Raw genomic sequence first — 26,461 nt, 5'->3', positions numbered from 1 at the left:
AGGCTTGCTGACTGTCAAGGTTGTCCACCGGCACCGCACTGCCACCAACTCGACCGGACCTGAACATTGGCTTGATTGTGTGCTCAGGACTCAACGATGGGGAAGGACGCCGCAAGAGCAGAGTGGGACAATCCCATGCAATTTGTCCTGGCGTGTGTATCATACGCGGTTGGACTGGGAAATGTGTGGCGTTTTCCATACTTGTGTCAAATGCATGGCGGGGGTAAGCAATATTTATTTGTTTAGGTGCAGCGCTTAGCCTAATTTAGGGTTTCATCCATAATATATTGTACATTTAGGCCTACAGTTATTTTTGATTAAATATCGAACTGCAATATTTTACACTGTGTAAAATGAATGAATACAATTAGTGTTTACTGATTAAAAGTGGTAATGTAGGCTATATGAATATCCAGTCAGTGTCCAATTTATTCACCTTTATCTATGCGCAATGGCGCACTGATGTTGTGCGGTTGTAGAATTGGTTAGTTATTATTTTACCCTGGGTGAAACGTTATCAGTTTATTATTAATTTACAGGGAATCGGAACGATTACTATATTGGTTAGAGTCAGTCACATTGTTAAACATTTCTAGTGAGTGAAGGTGTTACTGTGCAGACTTTTGTTTTCTTCCTCTAAAAGTTAATGGTGCAGGAAATGTGCAATGGTTTTTTAAATGATCTCACTTAGTTGTTAGTTCAATTCATATTTTTCATATTCCTCCCCATAAGTCACCGAGAACCGTTAGTCCACTCAAGAGCCCATTTTAACCCCTAACTCGCCCAGTTGTTTGTCACAGAATAACAATGGATCAACATTTGCTTTTGCATTTCGCTTTTCATGGTCTCAACTGATTGCAAAGTTTTACAATTAGTAGCCTAACAGTCAACAGGTGTTTATGTTGTGTTGTTCCATTCATAGATTCCTAGAAAATGTTCACATACAAGACTCTTTGATGCCTCGGTTGCTTTAAGACCAATATGTCCAATCCATAAATACAGGTGTGGTATGCCAGTATAGTTGTTCTGTATTTATTATTGTAGAGTTATTCCCTTAATGTAACTGTCCAGTAACAAAAAATAATAATAATAATATTCTGTTAACTCATACCCAAATAATATTGTTGTCTCATCCTATACTCATATTTGTGTCCAAAGCATAAATTGAATAAAATACATTTCAAAAACCCAAACGTGTATCTCAAACAGACAGTTTAAAAAATGTTTGCTATTTCAAATCAATCAAATCAACAACAGAAAATGTCACATGCTTCGTTAACAACAGGTGTAGTCTAAAAGTGAAATGCTTACGGGCCGTTCCCAACAATGCAGAGTAATAAACAAGGAATAAATACACAATGAATAAAGATAACTTGGCTATATACACTAGGTACCAGTACCGAGTCGATGTGCAAGGTTACGAGGTAATTGAGATAGATATGTACATATAGGTAGGGATAAAGTGACTAAGCAACAGGATAGATAATAAACAGTAGCAGCAGTGTATGTGATGAGTCAAAATAGTTAGTTAAAAGAGGGTCAGTGCCGATAGTCTGGGTAGCTATTTGGTTAACTATTTAGTAGTCCTATGGCTTGGGGGTAGAAGCAGGATCCTGTTGGTTCCAGACTTGATGCATCGGTACTGCTTGCCGTGCGGTAGCAGAGAGAACAGCAGAGAGACTTGGGTGGCTGGTGTCTTTGACAATTTTGAGGGCGTTCTTCTGACACCACCTGGTATAGATGGCAGGAAGCTCGTCCCCAGTGATATACTGGGCCGTAAGCACTACCCTCTGCAGGGCCTTGCGGTCAGATGCTAAGCAGTTGCCATACCAAACAGTGATGCAGCCAGTCAAGATGCTCTCAATTGTGCAGCTATAGAACCTTTTGAGGATCTGAGGGCCCATGCCAGATCTTTTCAGACTCCTGAGGGGGAAGAGGCATTGTCTGCTGTGTTGAACCATGTTAATTCCTTAGTGATGTGGACACAGAGGAACTTGAAACTTTTGACCCGCTCCACTACAGCCACTTCGATGTGGATGGGAGCATGCTCAGCCCTACGTTTCCTGTAGTCCACGATCAGCTCATTTTCGAGGTTGTTGTCTTGGCACCATACTGCCAGGTCACTGACCTGTAGGCAGTCTCATCATTTTTGGTGATTAGGCCTATCACCGTCGTGTCGTCAGCAAACTTAATGAAGGTGTTGGAGTCATGCGCGGCCACGCAGTCGTGGGAGTACAGGAGGGGACTAAGCACTCACTCATGAGGGGCCCCCGTGTTGAGGGTCAGTGTGGCAGATGTGTTGTTGCCTACCCTCACCACCTGGGGCTGGCCCGTCAGGAATTTCAGAGTCCAGTTTCAGAGGGAGGTGTTCAGTCCCAGGGTCCTGAGCTTATTGATGAGCTTGTTAAGGCTCTATGATGTTGAACGCTGAGCTGTGGTCAATGAACAACTTTCTCACATAGGTGTTCCTCTTGTCCAGGTGGGAGAGGGCAGTGTGGAGTGCGATTGTGTCATCTGTGGATCAGTAGGGGCGGTATGCGAATTAGAGTGGGTCTAGGGTGTCTGGGATGATGGTGTTGATGTGAGCCATAACCAGCCTTTCAAAGCATTTCATGGCTACAGATGTGAGTGCTACAGGGCAATAGTCATTTAGACACGTTACCTTGGTGTTCTTGGGCATAGGGACTATGGTGCTCTGCTTGAAACATGTAGGTATTACAGACTGGGTCAGAGAGAGGTTGAAAATGTCCGTGAAGTTACCCGCCAGCTGGTCAGTGCATGCTCTGAGTACACGTCCTGGTAATCCTTTCTGGCCCTGTGGCTTTTTGAATGTTAGTCTGTTTAAAGGTCCTACTCACATCGCCTATGGAGAGCGAGAACACAGTGATGCTGTCATGACTGGTTCAGTGTTGCTTGCTTCGAAGTGAGCATAGAAGGCATTTAGCTTGCTGGTAGGCTCGCGTCACTGGGCAGCCCACGGCTGGGTTTCCCTTTGTAATCCTTGATAGTTTGCAAACCCTGCCACATCTGACGAGCGTCAGAGCCAACGTAGTAGGATTTGATCTTAGTCCTGTATTGACACTTGGCCTATTTGATGGCTCATCAGATGTTGTAGCGGGATTTCTTATAAGCGTCTGGATTAGTGTCCCGCTTCTTGAAAGCGACAGCTCTAGCCTTTAGCTCAGTGCGGATGTTGCCTGTTAGCCATGGCTTTTTGTTGGGATATGTACCTGCGGTCACTGTGGGGACGACGTTGTTGATGAACTTATTAATGAAGCCGGTGACGGATGTGGTAAACTCCTCAATGTTATCGGATGAATCCAGGAACATATTCCAGTCTGTGCTTGCGAAGCAGACCCTGTAGCTTAGCATCCGCTTCATCGGACCACTTCTGTATTGAGTGAATCACTGGTACTTCCTGTTTGAGTTTTCGCTTGTAAACAGGAATCCGGAGGATAGAGATGTGGTCAGATTCCATAGGGAGGGCAAGGGAGAGTCTTGAATGCGTTTCTGTGTGTGGAGTAAAGGTGTTCTAGAGTTTTGTTGACTGTAGTTGCACAGGTGACATGATGGTAAGAATGAGTCAAAACTCTAGGATTCCCTGCATTCAAATCCCCGGCCACGAGAAGCGCCCTTTCTGGATGTGGATTTTCTTGTTTGCTTATGGCCCTATACAGCCTGTTGAGTGCGTTTGAGTGCGATCTTAGTGCCAGCATCAGTTTGTGGTGTATGATTTCATACTACGGAGGAGGATGAGCTGGCCAATCAGCGGTCTAGAGGAGCATGAGCTGGCCAATCAGTGGTCTACTCGCATTAATATTTTTAATGACCGGTATACACCCACAACATTCTGTTGTTGGGGTATGCCCACACCAAAGGAGGTTGGTGGCACGTTAATTGGGGAGGACAGGCTCGTGGTAATGGCTGGAGTGGAATAAGTGGACTGGTATCAAATGCCATTCCATTTGCGCCGTTCCAGCCATTATTATGAGCCGTCCTCCCCTCAGCAGCCTCCACTGGCCCACACCATTCCAACACAGAAAAGCTGCTTTTTAACATACCTAATTACAGTTTCTGGAAGGAAAACTGTTTCACTCATATTGTAAGTAATTGGAGAGTTTCCTTCCAAAATGCTATATACTGTATATATTTTCAGAAATGTTGGTAAATTAGGTCTTATTGTTTAAAGAACTTATGAAAGAGATTAGTGTGCTATTTCACCATCTAATCAGGGCATGGGCTTGTTCATTGACAGACATGTATTTGTTTAAAATCACTTAATGGTTTCCATTTCAGAGAAACAAATAATCATGTTTTTTTGCAAAACTTGAGAAATAAGTACTACTGCTGGGTTTTACACAGTTAAATGTGACAAATAACGAAATGTTTATTAAAGAACTGTACAAATTATACATTCGTAAAATCAATATTATATATTTTTTTATAAAAAATGAATCGCTATAGTAATGTGACATCTGTATGTAAAATATTTACATTTGACATTTTAGTCATTTAGCAGATGCTCTTATCTTATCCAGAGTGGCAGTTAGTGCATTAAGATAAGTGAGACAGCCATATATCACTGTCATATATACAGGATACGAACATTCCATTCCAGCTAAACAATGGATATACAGTGTTTTGGAAAAAAATAAAAACATTTGAATATACATCAAAAATATATGAATAGAAAATCTGACAACAGTAATATTTTACACACGGATGAAGTTACCCATAAGCAATAATTATTTGGTGAAAACCACAAATATGAAAAATGTGGGGATATAGCGTTTTGGAACTAAAGTTCAATTATGGGTCATATTTAATTGAATTCTGGAAACACTGGACAGTAACGTTAAGGCAATGCCCCACCAACTTGACACTGACAGAGATAAGATGACGGAAGAAAAATACACTTGAATTACCTCATGAAATGGTATACCTTTGTTATTCTACCTTGTAAATTGCTCTACCCTTGCATACCCCTATGCGGCTCTGGTTTAGGAGAACCTATTCAATACTAATAATCTACAGCAGGCTTACACCTAATGACAGGACTTCAAGCATACAGTAATCAAAATGACATGTAGGACAAACAGTACATCATGAGCGTGGACAAATGACAGGAGGTCCCAAAAAGCCTGTAAAATGTCATGTCCCTCTCATTGTTAACAGATCACAACGTAAAACAGAAAAATGGGACATTAGAGGTTAGGGGTCTTACATAATACATATTGAGGCCCCCCTTAAGTTCTATATTATGTCATCATTGCGTTGTGCATTATTTATTTTACAGTGTTCAAAAAATTATTTGTCATAGTGTAAATAATCACCTGATACACATCACAATAACGTGATTTTACAATCGTGTTTTTCTTGTGCAACAACTTGAGGAATGTGAGATTACAGTACAGGAAAAGCTATTTATCCCAATATATCCAGCTATTTCAACTTCCGTCTAATCCTTATCCCATTATACAAGCTGTTTCTGTGTGAACACTCATTCGCAAGGGTTCATTACAGTCCAAGGAAGGTAGCATGAAGAATCTGAGAGCTAGAAGCATGGAATCTTCCATCTAACTGCTAAATTAGGGACAATCACATGCTTTTTAACACCATTATGTTCACCCACTGAATTAATTAATTAATTAATTAAAAAATGAATGGACGGATGGATGAGTAAATTAATGAACGAGTGAATTAATGAATCCCAAAACGGTTCCAGTGCCTGACCCTTCTCTAAACTCGCTTTGACTTTGTGTTTGTGTCACTGAGCATGTATCCTGCTCCCCTATCCCTCCTCACCCCCTGCACTCTCTGCCCCACTGCCTGCTTACTGTAATTACTGTCGACGACTCAGACTAGCAGACTGGAAATCACAGTAGACAGGTCACTTTGCTTTCAGTTCACGGGGTAACCCAGGCCAGACTGTTTTTTTGTGATTGCCATGAATACTGAGAAAGTCAGAGAGAACAGAACCCAGTAGAAACATGAATAAAGCTTTGTTTAGATGTTAGACTTGATCAAAGAATAATGAAGGAAGCACTGCACTGCACCCTTTCTTTCCATTAATATATAGGGAGAAGAAATATGCAACAGAGTACAAGGACCAAGGCCACATTCATTATGTAAATGAAATAGAACTGTTAAGAATGAGAACACATTTTCTGGGTGTCATATGAATCTGAAGCTCAGTGTGTGTTTTTGTTTCTGCTACTGCAGTTCTTTTGAATGGTCAAATATACTGTATGTGTGTCCTTTTTCTGTCCTCAGGTGGGTTCCTGATCCCATACCTGCTTATGCTGGTCCTGTTAGGGGTACCCCTGTTCTACATGGAGTTAGCCATTGGCCAGAAGATGCGTCTGGGCAGCATTGGAGCATGGAGAGCTATTAGCCCCTATCTGGGGGGAGTGGGTGAGTACTGAATATACAGTACCAGTCAAAGTTTGGACACACCTACTCATTCAAGGGTTTTTCTTTATTTTTACTATTTTCTGCTGTAACGATGTGCGCTGAGAGTTGGGAAGCAAGTTCAGGGAGTGAGTGTTTTAATAAATAAACGCAACGTAAAACAAGTAACACGAACAACACACAGACATGACACTGGAACAGAAACAGAAACAATAACTCCTGGGGAAGGAACCAAAGGGGGTGACATATATACAGTGGGGCAAAAAAGTATTTAGTCAGCCACCAATTGTGCAAGTTCTCCCACTTAAGAAGATGAGAGAGGCCTTTAATTTTCATCATAGGTACACTTCAACTATGACAGACAAAATGAGGGAAAAAAATCCAGAAAATCACATTGTAGGATTTTTAATGAATTTATTTGCAAATTATGGTGGAAAATAAGTATTTGGTCACCTACAAACAAGCGATTTCTGGCTCTCACAGACCTGTAACTTCTTCTTTAAGAGGCTCCTCAGTCCTCCACACGCTACCTGTATTAATGGCACCTGTTTGAACTTGTTATCAGTATAAAAGACACCTGTCCACAACCTCAAACAGTCACACTCCAAACTCCACTATGGCCAAGACCAAAGAGCTGTCAAAGGACACCAGAAACAAAATTGTAGACCTGCACCAGGCTGGGAAGACTGAATCTGCAATAGGTAAGCAGCTTGGTTTGAAGAAATCAACTGTGGGAGCAATTATTAGGAAATGGAAGACATACAAGACCACTGATAATCTCCCTCGATCTGGGGCTCCACGCAAGATCTCACCCCGTTGGGTCAAGATGATCACAAGAATGGTGAGCAAAAATCCCAGAACCACACGGGGGGACCTATTGATAGACCTGCAGAGAGCTGGGACCAAAGTAACAAAGCCTACCATCAGTAACATACTACGCCGCCAGGGACTCAAATCCTGCAGTGCAAGACGTGTCCCCCTGCTTAAGCCAGTACATGTCCAGGCCCGTCTGAAGTTTGCTAGAGAGCATTTGGATGATCCAGAAGAAGATTGGGAGAATGTCATATGGTCAGATGAAACCAAAATAGAACTTTTTGGTAAAAACTCAACTCGTCGTGTTTGGAGGACAACGAATGCTGAGTTGCATCCAAAGAACACCATACCTACTGTGAAGCATGGGGGTGGAAACATCATGCTTTGGGGCTGTTTTTCTGCAAAGGGACCAGGACGACTGATCCGTGTAAAGGAAAGAATGAATGGGGCCATGTATCGTGAGATTTTGAGTGAAAACCTCCTTCCATCAGCAAGGGCATTGAAGATGAAACGTGGCTGGGTCTTTCAGCATGACAATGATCCCAAACACACCGCCCGGGCAACGAAGGAGTGGCTTCGTAAGAAGCATTTCAAGGTCCTGGAGTGGCCTAGCCAGTCTCCAGATCTCAACCCCATAGAAAATCTTTGGAGGGAGTTGAAAGTCCGTGTTGCCCAGCAACAGCCCCAAAACATCACTGCTCTAGAGGAGATCTGCATGGAGGAATGGGCCAAAATACCAGCAACAGTGTGTGAAAACCTTGTGAAGACTTACAGAAAACGTTTGACCTCTGTCATTGCCAACAAAGGGTATATAACAAAGTATTGAGATAAACTTTTGTTATTGACCAAATACTTATTTTCCACCATAATTTGCAAATAAATTCATAAAAAATCCTACAATGTGATTTTCTGGAGAAAAAAAATATAATTTTGTCTGTCATAGTTGAAGTGTACCTATGATGAAAATTACAGGCCTCTCTCATCTTTTTAAGTGGGAGAACTTGCACAATTGGTGGCTGACTAAATACTTTTTGCCCCACTGTATGGAAGGTAATAAGGGAGGTGATGGAGTCCAGGTGAGTCTAACGATGGTGACAGGTGTGCGCCATAACGAGCAGCCTGGTGACCTAGAGGCCGGAGAGGGAACACACTAGTGAACACTATAATAGTGAAGACATCAAAACTATGAAATAACACATATGGAATCATGTAGTAACCAAAAAAGTGTTAAATAAATTATTCAAAGTAGCCAACCTTTGTCTTGATGACAACTTTGCACACCACATCTTCACCTGGAATGCTTTTCCAACAGTCTTGAAGGAGTTCCCACATATGCTGAGCACTTGTTGGTTGCTTTTCCATCACCCTGCAGTCCAACTCATCCCAAACCATCTCAATTGGGTTGAGGTCAGGTGATTGTGGAGGCCAGGTCATCTGATGCAGCACTCCATCACTCTCCTTCTTGGTCAAATAACCCTTACACAGCCTGGAGGTGTGTTTTGGGTCACTGTCCTGTTGAAAACAAATGATAGTCCCACTAAGCGCAAACCAGATGGGAAGGCGATGCTGGTTAAGTGTGCCATGAATTCTAAATAAATCACAGACAGTGTCACAAGCAAAGCACCACCACACCTCCTCCTCCTTGCTTCACGGTGGGAACCACACATGCGGAGATCATCCGTTCCACAAAAAATTCCATAAATGAACTTTTAACAAGACACACCTGTTAAATTGAAATGCATTCCAGGTGACTACCTCATGAATCTGGTTGAGAGAATGCCAAGAGTCTACAAAGCTGTCATCAAGGCAAAGGGTGGCCACAGAATCTCAAAAATAAATATATTTTGATTTGTTTATCACTTTTTTGGTTACTACATGATTCCATGTGTGTTATTTCATAGTTTTGATGTCTGCACTATTATTCTACAATGTAGAAAATAGTAAACAATAACCCTTGAATGAGTAGGTGTGTAACGGCAGATTTCCTCCTCTTCGTCTGAAGAGGAGGTGTAGCAGGGATCGGACCAAAGCGCAGCGTGGTTAGTGTTTATCATGTTTTAATAATGACAAAAACGTGAACACTACAAACTACAAAACAATAAATGTGAAAAACCGAAACAGTCCTATCTGGTGCATAGACACAAAGACAGAAGACAACCACCCACAAAACCCAACACAAAACAGGCTACCTAAATATGGTTCCCAATCAGAGACAATGACTAACACCTGCCTCTGATTGAGAACCATATCAGGCCAAACATAGAAACGTGAAAACTAGACACACAACATAGAATGCCCACTCAGCTCACGTCCTGACCAACACTAAAACAAAGAAAACACAAAAGAACTATGGTCAGAACGTGACAAGGTGTGTCTAAACTTTTGACTGGTACTGTATATATCATTCTTTCTTTATTACTTTTAATAATATTTTTTGGGACAGTGGACACTGCACGTGGAGTGCTACACATGTATGGGTGCACACTGCCATTGAATAAAGTACATCAATTTGCCTTTAATTTATCACATTACACACATTTTAAAAATGGTTTTGTTACATTTAGGCCAGTACTTTTGTGTCAAATGTACAGTATTGGGGAAGCTACTTTAAAAATATAGTTTATAGTTTAAGCTACCAATTTCTTCACACTGGAATAAAAATATAGTTTACTTAACTAAAGTTACTTTGAAAAAGTAGTTCACTACATACAAATTATCATACGTAAATCTAAAATGTCATCGACTTCAAATTGCAAGAACAGATCACTTTGGGGTCATATGTTAACAAAATGTGTAATTTAGCTTATTAAACACAAAAACTATGCTTCAAGTGAGAATTAGGCAGGTCTGACTCCGAAAAAGGAAGGAAAGTATTGCCTACATATTGTCTATTCTTTTTGTAAAAAATGTAGTATGTAGTTTGTGTAGTTAACCTGTTTGGGGTGCAGCCCGACACCGGTACACTTATGACAACATCCAGCTCAAGTGCAGGGCGCGAAATTCAAAAGATATTTTTTTTTAAATATTTAACTTTCACACATTAACAAGTCCAATACAGCATATGAAAGGTACACATCTTGTGAATCAAGCCAACATGTCCGATTTTTAAAATGTTTTACAGGGAAGACACAATATGTAAATCTATTAGCTAACCACGTTAGCAAAAGACACCACTTTTCTTACTCCATCAGTTTTTTACTCCATCAGTAGCTATCACAAATTCGACCAAATAAAGATATAAATAGCCACTAACCAAGAAACAACTTCATCAGATGACAGTCTGATAACATATTTATTGTATAGCATATGTTTTGTTCGAAAAATTTGCATATTTCAGGTATAAATCATAGTTTACATTTCAGCTACAATCAGAAATTGCACCGAAAGCAGCCATAATATTTACAGACACCAACGTCAAATAACTAATTACTCATCATAAAACATTTCTGAAAAATACATAGTGTACAGCAATTGAAAGACAGGCATCTTGTGATTCCAGACAATATTTCCGATTTATCAAGTGTTTTACAGCGAAAACACAATATAGCGTTATATTAGCGTAGCCACAATAGCCAGAAACACTTGGGCGCCCACGACCAGTTCACATGCACGACAGATATTAGAAATAGCATCATAAATTGTTTCTTACTTTTGGTGATCTTCCGTCAGAATGTTGGACAAGGTGTCCTTTGTCCAGAACAGTCGTTGTTTGGATCTGGAACGGCAAATTTCCCTCTTGATTTAGCATGGGCACTTGCCAAGTGGCACGGATCTCTCCAACGTCAACAAAGTCAGAGAACGGAACACGGCAAAACTCCCGAAAAAATTTCAATAATCTGATTAAACTATATTGAAAAAACATACTTTACGATGATATGGTCACATGTATCAAATAAAATCTAAACCGGAGATGTTAGTCGTCCATAACGACAGCTAAACAGAAGGCAAATCCATGTCCCCTTTCGCGCGCTCCAGAAACAGGAAATGGACGGTCACGTCATACAAAGACCTTTAATTCCACCTCAGACCAAGATAAACATGAAATTTCTTCTCTCACCGCCTCTTGACAACCAGGGGAAGGTGTATGAAGTGTACGTAGACTCTTACGTATCATGCCCATGTATAGGCAGGAAGTTGAACAGAGCATCGATTTCTGACATTCCACTTCCTGGTCAGGAAATGTGCTGCAGAATGAGTTCTGTTTCATTCAGAGAAATAATTCAAACGGTTTTAGAAACTAGAGAGTGTTTTCTATCCAATAGTAATAATAATATGCATATGGTACGAGCAAGAATTGAGTACGAGGCCGTTTGAAATGGGCACGATTTAACTGGCTACTCAATACTGCCCCTTGCAGCCATAACAGGTTAACTACACCGCTACATGGCAAAAGTAATTAACTAGAGGGTTCTACATGGAACCCAAATGGGTTCTACCTGGAACTAAAAAGGGTTCAACCTGCAACCAAAAAGAGTTCTGCTATGGGGACATCCAAAGAACCCTAAATGTAAGCTACTGTAAAATGTAATTAAATTACTAGTTGAACTACATGTAGTTTACTTCTTTCCAACACTGCAAATGTATTTCAACAACCTAATATAAGTATCCTTATCAAAGATGCAAATGAGAAAATATCTGCTTATAGTTTAAATGTATCTGTTCCTCTCTCTGCTGGTTCCAGGTCTGGCCAGTGTTGTGACCTCCATGTACCTATGCCTCTATTACAATGTCATCAATGCATGGAGTTTCTGGTACCTCTTTCATTCATTCCAGGTTAGTTCCAGTCTCACAATGGCAAACTTATCTTTATTTTCAATAGAGCAATTCAAAGTATTTGACCTCCATTCAGATGTATGATGCGATCATAAAATGTAGACAATCTTCAATATCTTGTTACAATCTTATTACAAGATGTATCAACAGGCTCACTCAGCTTAGAGGTCACACTATTGGTCCTGTGCAGACTGTTTTGTTTGGAATCTTAGAAGATGCAGTTCATTGCTCTAGTGCTATCTGTAATGTCCTGTGCCTGACCTGACCTGTGCTGTTTCCTCCCACTCTGCTCCAGTCGGTCCTGCCATGGGCAGAGTGCCCGGTTAACAGCAACCTGACTGGCCATGTGGAGGAGTGTGAGCGGGCCACGCCCACACAGTACTTCTTCTACAGAGAGACCCTCGACATCTCCGGGTCCATTGAGGAGAACGGAGGGATTCACATGGGACAGGCGCTCTGCCTCCTGCTGGCCTGGATGATTGTCTACCTGTTCATCGTCAAGGGGGTCAAGTCCACCGGGAAGGTGAGAGGTCAGAGATCAGCTCGGTAATGATGGACAGGGTCAAGACAGTTATGGTACCCTTATGTCATGCTAGCTGAAGATCTAGTGGACATAGGTCACTATCGTCTCCTATGTCACACAGGCAACTGCCAAAATAAATGAAACACCAACATAAAGTGTCTTAATAGGTTATTGGGCCACCGCGAGCCAGAACAGCGTCAATGCACCTTGGCATAGATTCTATAAGTGTCTGGAACTCTATCGGAGTGATGCAACACCATTCTTCCACGAGAAATTCCATAATTTGGTGTTTTGTTGCTGGTGGTGAAAACGCTGTTGCAGGCCTCGCTCCAGAATCTCCCATAAGTGTTCAATTGGGTTGAGATCTGGTGAATGAGATGGCCATGGTATATGGTTTACATCATTTTCATGCTCATCAAACTATTAGGTGCCACCTCATGCCCTGTGGATGGGGGCATTTTCATCCTATGGGGGCATAGCCATGTTGGCCAAAATAATGGCCTGCCCAGCATTTTTATACATGACCCTAAGCATGATGGGTTGTTAAATTGCTAAATTCACTCACCTGCTTTCAGTATACTTTGTGTCCCTCATTTAGTCAAGTGTTTCCTTTACTTTGGCAGTTACCTGTATTTTTACTGAGCAGAGGAAAACAGTCAGCTGAGAGGTGACCTCGATAACAAAGGAAAAGGTCAAGAAAGTTATTCGTAATGGCGAGACAAGGTACAAACAGTTCAATATTCTATATGGTCCGTGTCACGGCCGTTGTAAGGAGGAGACCAAGGCGCAGCGTTGTATGCGTACATTCTTATTTATTATAACGAATGAACACTGAACAAACTAACAAAATAACAAAACGAACCGTGAAGCTATATGGATAGTGCAGACAGGCAACTAAACATAGAACAAGAACCCACAAACACCAAAGGGAAAATGGCTACCTAAATATGATCCCCAATCAGAGACAACGATAAACAGCTGCCTCTGATTGGGAACCATATCAGGCCACCATAGACATATAAATCACCTAGACCTACAACAACCATTGACATACAAAACCCTAGACAATACAAAACTAACGTACCCACCCTAGTCACACCCTGACCTAACCAAAATCTATAGAAAACAGAGATATCTCAGGTCAGGGCGTGACAGTCAGATAGTTGTCCATCAAGGCATTGCGAATAAAACAATCAAAGTTTGTGGCTGCAGAGTTTGCCAACTCTGAATGATGGTGCAGGGGAAGGGAAGCAGATTACAATGGATCTTTACTAAACTGAGGAAAACATCAGCTGAGAGAGTGAGGGGGCATCATAGGAACATTTTGAAAACCTTGGCCTACTTCATTACAAAACTATCTAGAGTGGGAGTCTCTGAGGAGACAAGCCAGGGTGAAAGTAAAGGATGCTGTGTCAACACAGACAGAGAACTGTTTTCTGGTCTGCTGTTCACAGTGGATTCATGGCAGAACTGGTGTTATGGGCGGGCCCTAGGGGGCCCTGCCGTACCTCCTTGCCTGTCCAAATAAAATATTGAAATATTAATAATTTATTTGACCGAGATGCGCACAGACACAAAGACGCATCAATCTCAGATAAAGCATCCGAGCGAGCGAAACAGCACCCCTCTATCTCCGTACAGATTTTGGCGAGAGTGAACCCTCTGGATAAGAGTGTCTGCTAAATGACAAAAATGTTAAAATGTAAATGTAAAAATGTAGCAGATGTATCTGATGCTCTCTGGACAAAAGAAGTATGGCATGCCTCACTTTTTCTGGCCAGACAGCATCAGATACATCTGATGAGTAAGCAGTGCGACACAAACAACAACACAGAGTTACACATGGAATAAACAAACGTACAGTCAATAACACAATAGAAAAAAATCTATATACAGTGTGTGCAAATGAGGTAAGATTAGGGAGGTAAGGCAATAAATAGGCCGTAGTGGCCAAGTAATTACAATTTAATAATAAACACTGGAGTGATAGATGTGCAGAAGATGAATGTGCAAGTAGAGTTACTGGGGTGCAAAGGAGAAAAAAATAATAATAACAATATGGGGATGAGGATGAGGTAGTTGGATGGGCTATTTACAGATGGGCTATGTACAGGTGCAATGATCTGTGAGCTGATCTGACAGCTGATGCTTAAAGTTAGTGAGGGAGATATGAGTCTCCAGCTTCAGTGATTTTTGCAATTCGTTCCAGTCATTGGCAGCAGAGAACTGGAAGGAAAGGCGGCCAAAGTAGGAATTGGCTTTGGGGGTGACCAGTGAAATATACCTGCTGGAGCGCGTGCTACGGGTGGGTGCTGCTATGGTGACCAGTGAGCTGAGATAAGGTGGGGCTTTACCTAGCATAGACTTATAGATGACCTGGAGCCAGTGAATTTGGCGACAAATATAAAGCGAGGGCCAGCCAACGAGAGCATACAGGTCGCAGTGATGGGTAGTATATGGGACTTTGGTGACAAAATGGATGGCACTGTGATAGAATGCATCCAATTTGCTGAGTAGAGTGTTGGAGGCTATTTTGTAAATGACATCGCCAAAGTCAAGGATCGGTAGGATAGTCAGTTTTACGAGGGTATGTTTGGCAGCATGAGTGAAGAATGCTTTGTTGCGAAATAGGAAGCCGATTCTAGATTTCATTTTGGATTGGAGATGCTTAATGTGAGTCTGGAAGGAGATTTAAATGAAACTGTTCCACGAAGAATAACTGGCACGCAGATAGGTAGAAATGGTCGGATAAATTGTAAGCTTCCCCAAACTTGAAACTCACGAGCTGCCTATGTTGTTTATTATAATGTGCAAGCGCGTGCACACAGGAGGTCCCTTTAAACAGTAAATTCAGCGAGCAATGTTATAAAACCGTGGGCCAAATCTGTGTTAGAAAACAGGCAATCAGTGCAGCATAGTTGAACTTTGACCCTGAATCCCCCTGCTGTTTCGCCCCTCTCTAGGTGGTGTACTTCACAGCCACATTCCCCTACCTGGTCCTCATCATCTACCTCATCCGTGGGGTCACCCTTCACGGAGCCATCAACGGTGTGAAGTACATGTTCACGCCCAAGGTATGAATGATTAGATGAATGAAAGAACATTACTGATCAAATACAATACAATTTGATTGTTCACATACACATGGTTAGCAGATGTTATTGCAAGTGTAGTGAAATGCTTGTGCTTCTAGTTCTGACAGTGCAGCAATATCTAACAAGTAATTTAACAATTCTACAACAACTACCTAATACACACAAATCTAAGTAAAAGGATGGAATAAGAATATGTACATATAAATATATGGATAAGCAAAGACAGAGCGGCATAGATGAGATGCAATAGATCTATGTTTTCACAGCCAAGGTATGGTAGCTCATGTACATTGTTCTGTTATGTTTAATCCTGCTTTACATACAGTGGCAAGAAAAAGTATGTAAACCCTTTGGAATTATCTGAATTTCTGCATACATTGGTCATAGAATTAGATCTGATCTTCATCTAAGTCACAACAACAGACAAACACAGTGTGCTTAAACTAACAACACACAAAGTATTGTATTTTTCTTGTCTATATTGAACACATAATTTAGACATTCACAGTGTAGGTTGGGAAAAGTATGTGAACCCCTACGACTTCTCTAAAAGCTAATTGGAGTCAGGAGTCAGTTAACCTTGAGTACAATAATTGAGATGAGTTAGTTAGACCTGCCCTGCCCTATAAAAAACACTCACAACATTTGAGTTTGCTATTCACAAGAAGCATTTAGTTTAGTTTAGTTTATTAATTTGACCATTTAAAAAAAACAAGCACACATAAAACTTAAAAGCCATACATGCACATGAATAAAATCATCGAGGATAACACAATAAAGTCTGGGACTTATTTCCATTGTGGTCCTCTTGAGACAAGATGGCTATACAAGATCGAACACAGTATGGCAGTGAAATAATAAAACAAAAACATAAAAGAAGAACATCTCATCATTCCAGTTACATCATAGGGGTTATTCATATGGGCACAGAGGACATCAAACATATTTGCCTGAATGAACCATGCCTCGAACAAAAGAGATCTCAGAAGACCCAAGATTAAGAATTGTTGACTTGCATAAAGCTGGAAAGGGTTACAAAACTATCTCTAAAAGCCTTGATGTTCATCAGTCCACGGTAAGACAAATTGTCTTTAAATGGAGAAAGTTCAGCACTTTTGCTACTCTCCCTAGGAGTGGCCGTCCTGCAAAGATGACTGCAAGAGCACAGCGCAGAATGCTAAGTGAGGTTAAGAAGAATCCTAGAGTGTCAGCTAAAGACTTACAGAAATCTATGGAACATGGTAGCATCTCTGTTAACGAGTCTACGATACGTAACACACTAAACAAGAATGGTGTTCATGGGAGGAAACCACGGAAGAAGCCACTCTGAAGTTCGCAAAAGAGCATCTGGATGTTTCACAGCGCTACTGGCAAAATATTCTGTGGACAGATTAAACTACAGTTGAGTTGTTTGGAAGGAACACACAACAATATGTGTGGAGAACAAAAATGCAGAGTACACCAACATCAAAACCTCATCCCAAATGTAAATTATGGTGAAGGGAGCATCATGGTTTGGAGCTGCTTTGCTGCCTCAGGCCCTGGAGAGCTTGCTATCATCGACGGAAAAAAGAATTCCCAAGTTTATCAACACATTTTGCAGGAGAATGTAAGGCTATCTGTCCGCCAATTGAAGCTCAACATAAGTTGGGTGATGCAACAGGACAACGACCAAAAACACAGAAGTAAATCAACAACAGAATGGCTTCAACAGAAGAAAATGCGCCTTCTGGAGTGGCCCAGTCAGAGACCTGACCTCAACCCAATTGAGATGCCGTGGCATGACCTCAAGAAAGCGGTTCAAATCAAATCAAATTGATTTATATAGCCCTTCTTACATCAGCTGACATCTCAAAGTGCTGTACAGAAACCCAGCCTAAAACCCCAAACAGCAAGCAATGCAGGTGTAGAAGCACAGTGGCTAGGAAAAACTCCCTAGAAAGGCCAAAACCTAGGAAGAAACCTAGAAAGGAACCAGGCTATGAGGGGTGGCCAGTCCTCTTCTGGCTGTGCCGGGTGGAGATTATAACAGAACATGGCCAAGATGTTCAAATGTTCATAAATTACCACCATGGTCAAATAATAATAATCAAAGTAGTTGTCGAGGGTGCAGCAAGTCAGCGCCTCAGGAGTAAATGTCAGTTGGCTTTTGATAGCCGATCATTAAGAGTATCTCTACCGCTCCTGCTGTGTCTAGAGAGTTGAAAACAGCAGGTCTGGGACAGGTAGCACGTCCGGTGAACAGGTCAGGGTTCCATAGCCGCAGGCAGAACAGTTGAAACTGGAGCAGCAGCACGGCCAGGTGGACTGGGGACAGCAATGAGTCATCATGCCAGGTAGTCTTGAGGCATGGTCCAAGGGCTCAGGTCCTACGAGAGAGAGAAAGAAAGAGAGAAAGAGAGAATTAGAGAGAGCATACATAAATTCACACAGGACACCGGATAAGACAAGAGAAGTACTCCAGATATAACAGACTGACCCTAGCCCCCCGACACAAACTACTGCAGCATAAATACTGGAGGCTGAGACAGGAGGGGTCAGGAGACACTGTGGCCCCATCCGATGATACCCCCGGACAGGGCCAAACAGGAAGGATATAACCCCACCCACTTTGCCAAAGCACAGCCCCCACACCACTAGAGGGATATCTTCAACCACCAACTTACCATCCTGAGACAAGGCCGAGTATAGCCCACAAAGATCTCCGCCACGGCACAACCCAAGGGGGGGCGCCAACCCAGACAGGAAGATCACGTCAGTGACTCAACCCACTCAAGTGACGCACCCCTCCTAGGGACGGCATGAAAGAGCACCAGTAAGCCAGTGACTCAGCCCCTGTAATAGGGTTAGAGGCAGAGAATCCCAGTGGAGAGAGGGGAACCGGCCAGGCAGAGACAGCAAGGGCGGTTCATTGCTCCAGAGCCTTTCCGTTCACCTTCACACTCCTGGGCCAGACTACACTCAATCATATGACCCACTGAAGAGATGAGTCTTCAGTAAAGACTTAAAAGTTGAGACCGAGTCTGCGTCTCTCACATGGGTAGGCAGACCATTCCATAAAAATGGAGCTCTATAGGAGAAACCCTGCTTCCAGCTGTTTGCTTAGAAATTCTAGGGACAATTAGGAGGCCTGCGTCTTGTGACCGTAGCGTACGTGTAGGTATGTACGGCAGGACCAAATCGGAAAGATAGGTAGGAGCAAGCCCATGTAATGCTTTGTAGGTTAGCAGTAAAACCTTGAAATCAGCCCTTGCCTTAACAGGAAGCCAGTGTAGGGAGGCTAGCACTGGAGTAATATGATCAAATTTTTGGGTTCTAGTCAGCATTCTAGCAGCCGTATTTAGCACTAACTGAAGTTTATTTACTGCTTTATCCGGGTAGCCGGAAAGTAGAGCATTGCAGTAGTCTAACCTAGAAGTGACAAAAGCATGGGTACATTTTTCTGCATCATTTTTGGACAGAAAGTTTCTGATTTTTGCAATGTTACGTAGATGGAATAAAGCTGTCCTTGAAACAGTCTTGATATGTTCGTCAAAAGAGAGATCAGGGTCCAGAGTAATGCCGAGGTCCTTCACAGTTTTATTTGAGATGACTTTACAACCATCAAGATTAATTGTCAGATTCAACAGAAGATCTCTTTGGGACCCAGAACAAGCATCTCTGTTTTGTCCGAGTTTAAAAGTAGAACGTTTGCAGCCATCCACTTCCTTATGTCTGAAACACAGGCTTCTAGCGAGGGCAATTTTGGGGCTTCACCATATTTCATTGAAATGTACAGCTGTGTGTCATTCGCATAGCAGTGAAAGTTAACATTATGTTTTCGAATGATATCTCCAAGAGGTATCTCCAATCTCTCCAGAAGAATGTGGTGATCGATGGTATCAAAGGCAGCACTAAGGTCAAGGAGCACGAGGACAGATGCAGAGCCACGGTTTGACACCATTAAAAGGTCATTTACCACCTTCACAAGTGCAGTCTCAGTGCTATGATGGGGTCTAAAACCAGACTGAAGCATTTCGTATACATTGTTTGTCTTCAGGAAGGCAGTGAGTTGCTGCGCAACAGCTTTTTCAAAAAAAATTGAGAGGAATGGAAGATTCGATATAGGCCGATAGTTTTTTATATTTTCTGGGTCAAGGTTTGGCTTTTTCAAGAGAGGCTTTACTACTGACACTTTTAGTGAGTTTGGTACACATCCGGTGGATAGAGAGCCGTTTATTATGTTCAACATAGGAGGGCCAAGCACAGGAAGCAGCTCTTTCAGTAGTTTAGTTGGAATAGGGTCCAGTATGTAGCTTGAAGGTTTAGAGGCCATGATTATTTTCATCATTGTGTCAAGAGATATAGTACTAAAACACTTAAGTGTCTCTCTTGATCCTAGGTCCTGGCAGAGTTGTGCAGACTCAGGACAGCTGAGCTTTGGAGGAATACGCAGATTTAAAGAGGAGTCCGTAATTTGCTTTCTAATGATCATGATCTTTTCCTCAAAGAAGTTCATGAATGTATTACTGCTGAAGTGAAAGCCATCCTCACTTGGGGAATGCTGCTTTTTAGTTAGCTTTGCGACAGTATCAAAAATAAATTTTGGATTGTTCTTATTTCCCTCAATTAAGTTGGAAAAATAGGATGATCGAGCAGCAGTGAGGGCTCTTCGATACTGCACGGTACTGTCTTTCCAAGCTAGTCGGAAGATTTCCAGTTTGGTGTGGCGCCATTTCCATTCCAATTTTCTGGAAGCTTGCTTCAGAGCTCGGGTATTTTCTGTATACCAGGGAGCTAGTTTCTTATGACAAATGTTTTTCGTTTTTAGGGGTGCAACTGCATCTAGGGTATTGCGCAAGGTTAAATTGAGTTCCTCAGTTAGGTGGTTAACTGATTTTTGTCCTCTGACGTCCTTGGGTAGGCAGAGGGAGTCTGGAAGGGCATCAAGGAATCTTTGTGTTGTCTGAGAATTTATAGCACAACTTTTGATGCTCCTTGGTTGGGGTCTGAGCAGATTATTTGTTGCGATTGCAAACGTAATAAAATGGTGGTCTGATAGTCCAGGATTATGAGGAAAAACATTAAGATCTACAACATTTATTCCATGGGACAAAACTAGGTCCAGAGTATGACTGTGACAGTGAGTAGGTCCAGAGACATGTTGGACAAAACCCACTGAGTCGATGATGGCTCCGAAAGCCTTTTGGAGTGGGTCTGTGGACTTTTCCATGTGAATATTAAAATCACCAAAAATGTGAATATTATCTGCTATGACTACAAGGTTCGATAGGAATTCAGGGAACTCAGTGAGGAATGCTGTATATGGCCCAGGAGTCCTGTAAACAGTAGCTATAAAAAGTGATTGAGTAGGCTGCATAGATTTCATGACTAGAAGCTCAAAAGACGAAAACTTCATTTTTTGGGGGTAAATTGAAATTTGCTATCGTAAATGTTAGCAACACCTCCGCCTTTGCGGGATGCACGGGGGATATGGTCACTAGTGTAACCAGGAGGTGAAGCCTCATTTAACACAGTAAATTCCTCAGGCTTAAGCCATGTTTCAGTCAGGCCAATCACATCAAGATTATGATCAGTGATTAGTTCATTGACTATAACTGCCTTTGAAGTGAGGGATCTAACATTAAGTAGCCCTATTTTGAGATGTGAGGTATCACGATCTCTTTCAATAATGGCAGGAATGGAGTTGGTCTTTATCCTAGTGAGATTGCTAAGGCGAACACCGCCATGTTTAGTTTTGCCCAACCTAGGTCGAGGCACAGACACGGTCTCAATGGGGATAGCTGAGCTGACTACACTGACTGTGCTAGTGGCAGACTCCACTAAGCTGGCAGGCTGGCTAACAGCCTGCTGCCTGGCCTGCACCCTATTTCATTGTGGAGCTAGAGGAGTTAGTGCCCTGTCTATGTTGGTAGATAAGATGAGAGCACCACTCCAGCTAGGATGGAGTCCGTCACTTTTTGAATGGTCCAAAATTCCTCCTGACCGTTGTGCAGGTCTGATCCGCAACTACAGAACACGTTTGGTTGAGATTATTGCTGCCAAAGGAGGGTCAACCAGTTATTAAATCCAAGGGTTCACATACTTTTTCCACCCTGCACTGTGAATGTTTAAACAGTGTGTTCAATAAAGACATGAAAATGCATAATTGTTTGTGTGTTATTAGTTTAAGCAGACTGTGTTTGTCTATTGTTGTGACAAATTTTATGACAAATTTATGCAGAAGTCCAGGTAATTCCAAAGGGTTAACATACTTTTTCTTGCCACTGTATGTGTGTGTGCTACTAATATGCTTTACTAATGTGTGTGCCATTACTAATGTGTGTGTGTATGTGTGTGTTTGCTGTCTTAGATGGAACAGCTGGCTAACCCCACTACGTGGATCAATGCGGCCACTCAGATCTTCTTCTCTCTGGGCCTGGGCTTTGGATCCCTCATCGCCTTTGCCAGCTACAACCAGTACAACAACAACTTTGAGAAGCAGGCCATCGTCGTGTCCATGGTCAACAGCAGCACCTCCATCTTCGCCAGTATCGTCACCTTCTCCATCTATGGCTTTAAGGCCACCTTCAACTACGAGAGCTGCCTGGAGAGGTGAGGCCCTGGGTGGGGTCGCGGTCTGGTTGGTTGTCTCAATGACTTTGGCATTGAACTTTCAACTCAAAGAAGTAGGTGACACCAGTCAGACTCACCAGTACAAACGTAAACAATTCTAGGTCAAACATATACAGTTAATTTAACGTCTGTAGACTGTAGCAGTTTCTGCAGACATACAAATGGAAGAAATGGCAGGTGCTTAGACTGGGGAAGGCATTGAAATCTAGATCAGCAATGAGAGGAATTGTATAAGGGGCTAGATATATTGTATGATTCAGATCAGAAATGCCCTTTCCAGTGGCATAGCATGCAGCCACTTGGATAGGGCTGGGGGGTCCCAACCCAAAATGTATAAATGTCATAAGCCATGGCAAAATGTTTAGAATTACAGGAAATTAGCTATAAAACTGCTACATTTTCAGTCAACTTCATGGCAAAATGCATAGAATAGCAGGAAATGTGCTTTAAAACTGCACATTTTTCTCTCTGCCCCATGGCAAAATGTGTAGAATTGTAGGAAGTTACCTGGCCCCCCCGCCCAACCTAAAAACAGTTCAGAGAAACTGCGCTATACCACTTGTCCTTTTCATGACACTGACATGTATCTTCTTCTCACAGGGTGCGACTGCTGCTCCTGAACACCTTTGATCTAGCAGAGGACACCATCAGTCTGGAGAATGTCAACCACTGGATCGCTGAGCTGAACAGGACACACCCAGAACAGTTTGCCAGTCTGGGAGGTAGGCTGGAGACCTGTGACCTAGAGGCTGAACTAGACACGGTAGGTCATGATGACACACAACTCAAATGAACTAATAGGAAAACTTGTGCAAAATACTGATAAGACTATTTCATTTGCTACTTCTCTTAGGGCTCGATTCAATCTGAATCGCGGAAGTTCTGCGATATAGGGAGATTGCCTTTAAATTTCAATGTTCCCGCATTTGCGGAGACTGCATTCAGGGTAAATGCTGCATAAATCGGCTCAATCTGATCTTACCTTAACATTTTTGCACTATAGCTCAGAACTTCCGCAATATGGATTGAATCGAGCCCTTAATCTAACAACATACCTCTGGTTTCCTGACAATATGTTATCATGTAGCAACAAAATAAATGGATTTTACTGTGAGGCAATAAAAACTTCACTCACCATTCCATAAATCTTTAATATTTTAGTCATAGTTCAATGTCACCTATACAACTTTATTTGACTCTGTGGTGGTGGTAGTGAGATGTGGCAAATATCATTGGCTGTTGCAGTTACAATTAATGCTAATATAAAATTTTCCATTTTGTCTTTAATAAACCAGCCCACTTAAGTTTCCAATGGAGGTAAGCAAAAAATGTAATACTGACTTCAGACACTTTTGCACTATGCTCTCTCTCTCTCTCTCTCTCTCTCTCTCTCTCTCTCTCTCTCTCTCTCTCTCTCTCTCTCCTCTCTCCTCTCTCCTCTCTCTCCTCTCTCTCCTCTCTCTCCTCTCTCTCCTCTCTCTCCTCTCTCAGGCTGTTGAGGGTACAGGCCTGGCCTTCATAGTGTACAGTGAGGCCATTAAGAACATGCCCGTGTCTCAGCTGTGGTCTGTGCTCTACTTCATCATGCTGCTGCTGCTGGGTATGGGCAGTATGCTGGGTAACGTCATCGCCGTCATCACCCCCCTCAGTGACTTGAAGTTCATCAGCCGCTACATGAGCACCAAAACACTTAATGGTGAGAGAGAAGGGGTGATGAGGGAAAGGGTGGAAGAGGGGGTTAGGGTTGAGCTAAGGTGTGGTCGTGAAGCTAGATTTATGGTTGTGGTTGAGGGTAAGAATTGAGCTAAGGTGTGAACATGAAGCTAGGATTAGGGTGGACCCAGGCGTGTCTTGTCCTTAGGTTGGTGTGTCTGTTCTGCCTGATGCTTGAGTTAGGTGTGTGTGTGTGTGTGTGTGTGTGTGTGTGTGTGTGTGTGTGTGTGTGTGTGTGTGTGTGTGTGTGTGTGTGTGTGTGTGTGTGTGTGTGTGTGTGTGTGTGTGTTGGTGTGTCTGTTCTGCCTGCTGCTTGAGTTAGGTGTGTGTGTGTGTGTGTGTGTGTGTGTGTGTGTGTGTGTGTGTGTGTGTGTGTGTGTGTGTGTGTGTGTGTGTGTGTGTGTGTGTGTGTGTGTGTGTGTGTGTGTGTGTGTGTCTGTTCTGCCTGCTGCTTGAGTTAGGTGTGTGTGTGTGTGTGTGTGTGTGTGTGTGTGTGTGTGTGTGTGTGTGTGTGTGTGTGTGTGTGTGTGTGCGTGTGTGTGTGTGTGTGTGTGTGTGTGTGTGTGTGTGTGTGTGTGTGTGTGTGTGTGTGTGTGTGTTGATGTGTCTGACTGACTGACTGACTGACTGGTGTGTTGTCCCATCCTAAATTTTAGTCATTTAGCAGATGCTCTTATCCAGAGTGACTTACAGTTAGTGCATTCATCTTAAAATAGCTAGGTGAGATAACTACATAACACCGTCGTAGTAAGTACGTTTTTTTAATGTCTTATTTATTATCTTATTTAAGATACTATTTGATGAGATAGGTTTTCAGAAGATGGATAGGGACTCTGCTGTCCTAACATCGGGGGAAGCTGGTTCAACCATTGGGTTGCCAGGACAGATAAGCTTGGACTAGGCTGAGTGGGCCAATCCTCTGTTATATGTGTGTGTGACTAACAGATGTGTTGTCATATCCTGTAGGTCTGGTGTGTGTGTGACTAACAGGTGTGTTGTCATATCTTGTAGGTCTGGTGTGTCTATTCTGCCTGCTGCTTGGCCTGGGCTTCACCACCCGTTCTGGGAACTACTGGTTCACCATGTTCAATGACTATGGAGCCACCTTCTCTCTGCTCTTCATCGTCCTCATTGAAGTTATCACCGTCTGCTACATATATGGCATCAAAAGGTGTGTGTGTGTGTGTGTGTGTGCGCGCTCGTGTGTGCGTGCGTGTGTGTGTACAATATTGACATTGAAGAATGACTCATTTCAGAAGCTTTCTAAGCATCATCACCTTTGCTGTTCGAAATCAGAAAAACTAACACATCTTGTCATACAGTACCTTTTCTCCAAGAAACAATAGTTGAGCTGACATTATTTGAAACAGTTTCTACTTGAGAATGTGTAGCCCTACTGCAGTTGTGTTAGCAGCCAGTAGAGTTAAATCTTTAAAGTACCTCATAAAAGCTGTATTGTGTCCAGTAATGCCAAACAACACTTAGCATAATCATCCACAAATACCTCACATTCCTTTCACTCTTCTCAGGCTTTTGACTTGGCTGTACTGTAGTTTTTTAAGTTGAGCTTGTACTGTTTATTAAAAGCAAAATGGCTTATGAAGCATATAAGCAATTTCCTTTGAATGTTGAATGAATGTTTAAACAAATATACCGTGGTTATCTTTTGCCCATACAAAATATATGAAAGTATTTTAGGAAGGGAAAGGGGATACCTAGTCTGTTGCACAGCTGAATCTATTCAACCAAAATGTGTCTTCCGCATTCAACCCAACCCCTCTGAATCAGAGAGGTGCGGGAGGCTGCCTTAATCGACATAGTCATCATGTCAATACTCCTGCAACCTTTCCCTCTCCAGGTTTGAGAAGGATGTAGAAGACATGTTAGGTCATCATGTCAATACTCCTGCAACCTTTCCCTCTCCAGGTTTGAGAAGGATGTAGAAGACATGTTAGGTCATCGTCTTAACTGGTACTGGAAGATCATGTTGGCAGGAGTCAGTCCCATCCTCCTCATTACACTATTCATCTTCTACATCGTCAACTACATCCAGGGAGGAACACCCACATACCAGGCCTGGAACAAAGAACTGGTAAGCCCTCTCTGTTTTCTCCAATATCTTATCAATAACCCTGTCATTACACTAACAAGCACTCGGCCCAAAAAACGGGTAAGATAAGATTGTACTTTATTAATCCCCAAAGGGAGATTTAATTGTACCAGTCATACATGAATGAAAGAAAAGCACTGGAACAGAATATGCTGCACCCAGATACAATGTTGATCTCTGCCTGTCCTGTTGTCTTCCCTCTCCTCCAGGGGAAGTCTGTGGTGACGGAGTATCCTCCCTACGCCCAAGCCTTCATCGGCCTCCTCCTAGCCTCCTCTGTCTGCTGTATCCCTTTGACGGCCCTCTACACCTACTGTAAGAAGAGGAACCTGGCCAGTGGGAAGAGAGAGCGCACGGTCAGCACTGTGTCAGCGTAAAGACCGACGTATTGGTTGACAGACGGAGTGA

At 42.4% G+C, this 26,461-nt stretch overlaps 1 protein-coding gene across 1 annotated transcript; it reads left to right on the top strand.

Annotated features, from left to right (window-relative positions):
• Positions 1-96: 96 nt before the first annotated feature.
• On the top strand, positions 97-26,461 carry LOC120031387 (sodium- and chloride-dependent transporter XTRP3-like). The gene is made up of 11 exons (XM_038977109.1): positions 97-223; positions 6,274-6,414; positions 11,906-11,997; positions 12,293-12,520; positions 15,484-15,594; positions 21,968-22,209; positions 22,831-22,993; positions 23,722-23,926; positions 24,955-25,114; positions 25,870-26,035; positions 26,263-26,461. Exons 1-11 carry the CDS (start codon positions 97-99, stop codon positions 26,428-26,430), a joined length of 1,803 nt encoding a protein of 600 aa, XP_038833037.1. The 3' UTR covers positions 26,431-26,461.

Source organism: Salvelinus namaycush, chromosome 37 (genome assembly GCF_016432855.1).
Source record: "Salvelinus namaycush isolate Seneca chromosome 37, SaNama_1.0, whole genome shotgun sequence".
NCBI lineage: Eukaryota > Metazoa > Chordata > Actinopteri > Salmoniformes > Salmonidae > Salvelinus > Salvelinus namaycush.
The sequence above is the reverse complement of the archived record's forward strand: the minus strand, read 5'-3'. Positions and strand labels throughout refer to the sequence as shown.

Coding starts and splice junctions, on each gene's coding strand:
- LOC120031387 (XM_038977109.1), top strand. CDS start 97: ATGGGGAAGGACGCCGCAAGAGCAGAGTGGGACAATCCCATGCAATTT. Junction 11,998..12,292: donor ACCTCTTTCATTCATTCCAG/GTTAGTTCCAGT, acceptor ACTCTGCTCCAG/TCGGTCCTGCCATGGGCAGA. Junction 23,927..24,954: donor GAGCACCAAAACACTTAATG/GTGAGAGAGAAG, acceptor CATATCTTGTAG/GTCTGGTGTGTCTATTCTGC.